Genomic DNA, 2,991 nt, shown 5'->3' on the forward strand with positions numbered 1-2,991 from the left:
ATGTGCTTCGCCAGCCACTCCTCCTGCAGCCGTATCACTTGGTGGGTCCAGTGGGGATGAGGCTCCTGAAGCTGTGCCTGCTGAAGATAGGCCCATCACACTTGGCATATTTTCCAGCTATATGGATAAAAGCCTGGAAGCGATGGGCCTAATTCAGCAGGAACTCCGAAGGCATGGCCGGATGGTGGAGGAGGGGTTCCAGCTTATTAGTCGAGATTTCAGAGCTCTCATCAATATTCTGGGACTCCTCATCCACCAAGGAACTGCGGCTCAGGGGGAGAGTGTGAGTGTCCCTCCATTCTCCCCACCCCAGGTCCCCACTGGTGGGGATCCAGTGACACAGGCCAGCCCTGCCCCCGAATCCCAGATTCAGCTTCCAACTGATCAGGATTCGGGGTGCAGTTACGCACCATCGCTGGCAGGTGCACTGGATCCCTCTCCAGTGGTCCTGGGCCCTTCCCCTGAAGCCACGTTCCTACTTTCGGTCAAGGAGGAACTTAGATCCTCGGCTTCAAATCCACCGGGCACATCTGGGAGTTCTGTGGTGACGCGGCGGCAGGCAAAAAGGGGGAAGGGGCCTGTCCGTCGTTCATCACGTTCTTCCAAACCGTAATTTTCTTTTTTTTTTTTTTTTTTTTTAACTTTATTTATTTTGGTTTTCTTTATTTTGATCAAAAATGACAAATAAATTTTTGATCTACTTTGTCTTCCTCTGAGCTGAAATTATTTTACTAAAGAATGAAAAGCATGGATACAATTTGACATTGCATTTACTTTAATGCAATTCTTAATATACAGACATTAAGGCATAACAAAAAAAAATGGTAACTGGCAGATCACTTTAAAAGTAAATCTCAGTGACTTGCATGCGCCTTAGTTGTCCCGCTCTATTGGTGGGTTGAGCAGACACATCCCCCTGATGCTCTATATGCTCAGTTAAATCTGTTGCAAGGTCAATTTCTAGCCTGTTGGCTGTCGCAATGTTGTGTAACATGCAACAGGCTATAATGACCTTGCACATAATGGGGGGTTTGTAGAGCATAGCCCCCCCTGAAAAATCCAGGCAGCGGAACCGACTCTTGAGAATTCCAAAGGTCCTCTCAATGGCACTTCGGGTTCTTCGATGTGCTCTGTTGAAGCTCCTCTCCTTAGGGGTACTTGGTCGCAAATATGGTGTCATCAACCATGGCAATAATTTGTAGCCATTATCACCTAAAAACAGGACAAAGTAAAGCTAATTAGCTTAATTGCAAAAATGAGCCAGCATTCACACAAACATCTGCCTGCCGGGCGGCCGTGTTGCTCTGTGCGGCCATTGCCATCTATGGGGACATGTGTGTGGCCGCAAGTTTGCAGCTGTACATATGTCCCCCATACAGTAGTGTGAATGGAGCCTTAGTCCGAGCTTAGACTGACATTTTTGGATTATCACAATATCCGTTTTTTGCTCGGAAGCTGCTTGGTTTTTCAGTGACAATAATGAAAGTTATTTGCAGTCTGTTTTTTGGGGATGTCCTTCTTTTTCAACAATATTTTTAACAAAACATGATGGTAGTTTAAGGGGTTTTACAACAAACGAAAGTTAAGCCGTATCCATGAGATAGTGCCTAACTTCATGATCAGTGCTGAGACCCCCACAGACTGCAAAAATGACTAATGGAGCAGATGGCCGTGCATGCCCATTCAGCTCCATTAATCTCTATGGAGCTGACAGAGATTGTTGAGCGCTGTGCTCGGCAAGATCACTCACCTCCATAGAGATTAATTGAGCCAAACAGTCATGTTCAGCCATCTGCTCCATTAGTCTGACTGAGCGGCGAGGGCTCCATTGTTTCTGCAATCTGTGGGGGTCTCAGCACTGATCAGGGAGTTAGGTCCTATCCACTGGATAGGGCTAAACTTTATTTTGTGGGAAAACCCCTTTAGATTGTGAGGTTTACCAGTTCAGTCACATGTCCATGGACAAAGTAGGTGTTTGTAACTGATACCCCTCAGTATGTATTTGTAAATTAGGCTTAACCCCACACTTTTTTTCCTTTGTTCACTCTCTCGTAACGGCGGTTTTTTTCCAATTAATTTCATATGCTGAGTATGTTTTTTTTTTCTTGTAAACATTTGTGTGTGTTAACATTTTTGTAAACATTAGAAAAAACAGGAAATACTGTAAACAATACTCTACACAGTTTATGAAAACCATTATTAAAGACAGACCTTATGGAGCATGACCACATTTTAAGTGTTTAGTAATTGAAAGAGCATTCACATTCACTTACCAAGCAGAAAGGCGTCCGCGTACAATCCACTCTGGAGCCGGCGATTGAGGGCACAGTTCTCAAAGATAAATGAATCGTGTGTCGAGCCAGGATACTTTGCGACCACATTAGTTATGATGTTATTGTGGTTCACAGTGACCTGGACATTAATAGATCGAAACATTTTTCGATTGCGGTACCGATATTCATCGGCCGCAGGAGGCACCAACGCCACATGTGTACAGTCTATGAGACCGATCACGTTGGGCATCCCCGCTACTTCCTCAAACTCCGCTTGCGTCCTCCGGATGGCATCAGCAGTTTTGGGGAAGGAGATGTACTGTGTACAGAGCTTAAACAGCTCATCCACTACCTCGTGGAAAAAACGGCTGAAGGTTGGTTGCGAAAAACCAAAACGCTCAGCAATGCAGTGCTGGAAGGACGCGTTAGCCATTTAATAGATGGCCGAGACCATCTTGGTGAGTCCAGGCACTGCATGTGACCGTCCGGTTTTAGCCCCGATAGCTACTTCAAGCTTCTCATAGAGGCTTAGGATTGAAGCTCTATCCAGCCGAAACTGCTGATACACCTCCGCGTCTGTAAAATCAGAAAATGACACACGAGGACGGAACACTCGAGGACGCCTCCTCTGCCTCCGTCTGCGCTGTCTAGCCATGATCCTGTCATTTTCAATGGCCACGTAGAGGATCGGAAGCATATCCATTGTCCTAGAAGAAAG

The 2,991-nt window shown here is 45.8% G+C and overlaps 1 protein-coding gene across 1 annotated transcript; it reads right to left on the reverse strand.

The window, feature by feature from the left end:
• Positions 1–841: 841 nt before the first annotated feature.
• On the reverse strand, positions 842–2,706 carry LOC140070200 (putative nuclease HARBI1). The gene is made up of 2 exons (XM_072116549.1): positions 2,274–2,706; positions 842–1,212 (listed from the first exon to the last, which is right to left on the reverse strand). Exons 1-2 carry the CDS (start codon positions 2,704–2,706, stop codon positions 842–844), a joined length of 804 nt encoding a protein of 267 aa, XP_071972650.1.
• Positions 2,707–2,991: the final 285 nt, after the last annotated feature.

This window comes from Engystomops pustulosus, chromosome 7 (assembly GCF_040894005.1).
Source record: "Engystomops pustulosus chromosome 7, aEngPut4.maternal, whole genome shotgun sequence".
NCBI lineage: Eukaryota > Metazoa > Chordata > Amphibia > Anura > Leptodactylidae > Engystomops > Engystomops pustulosus.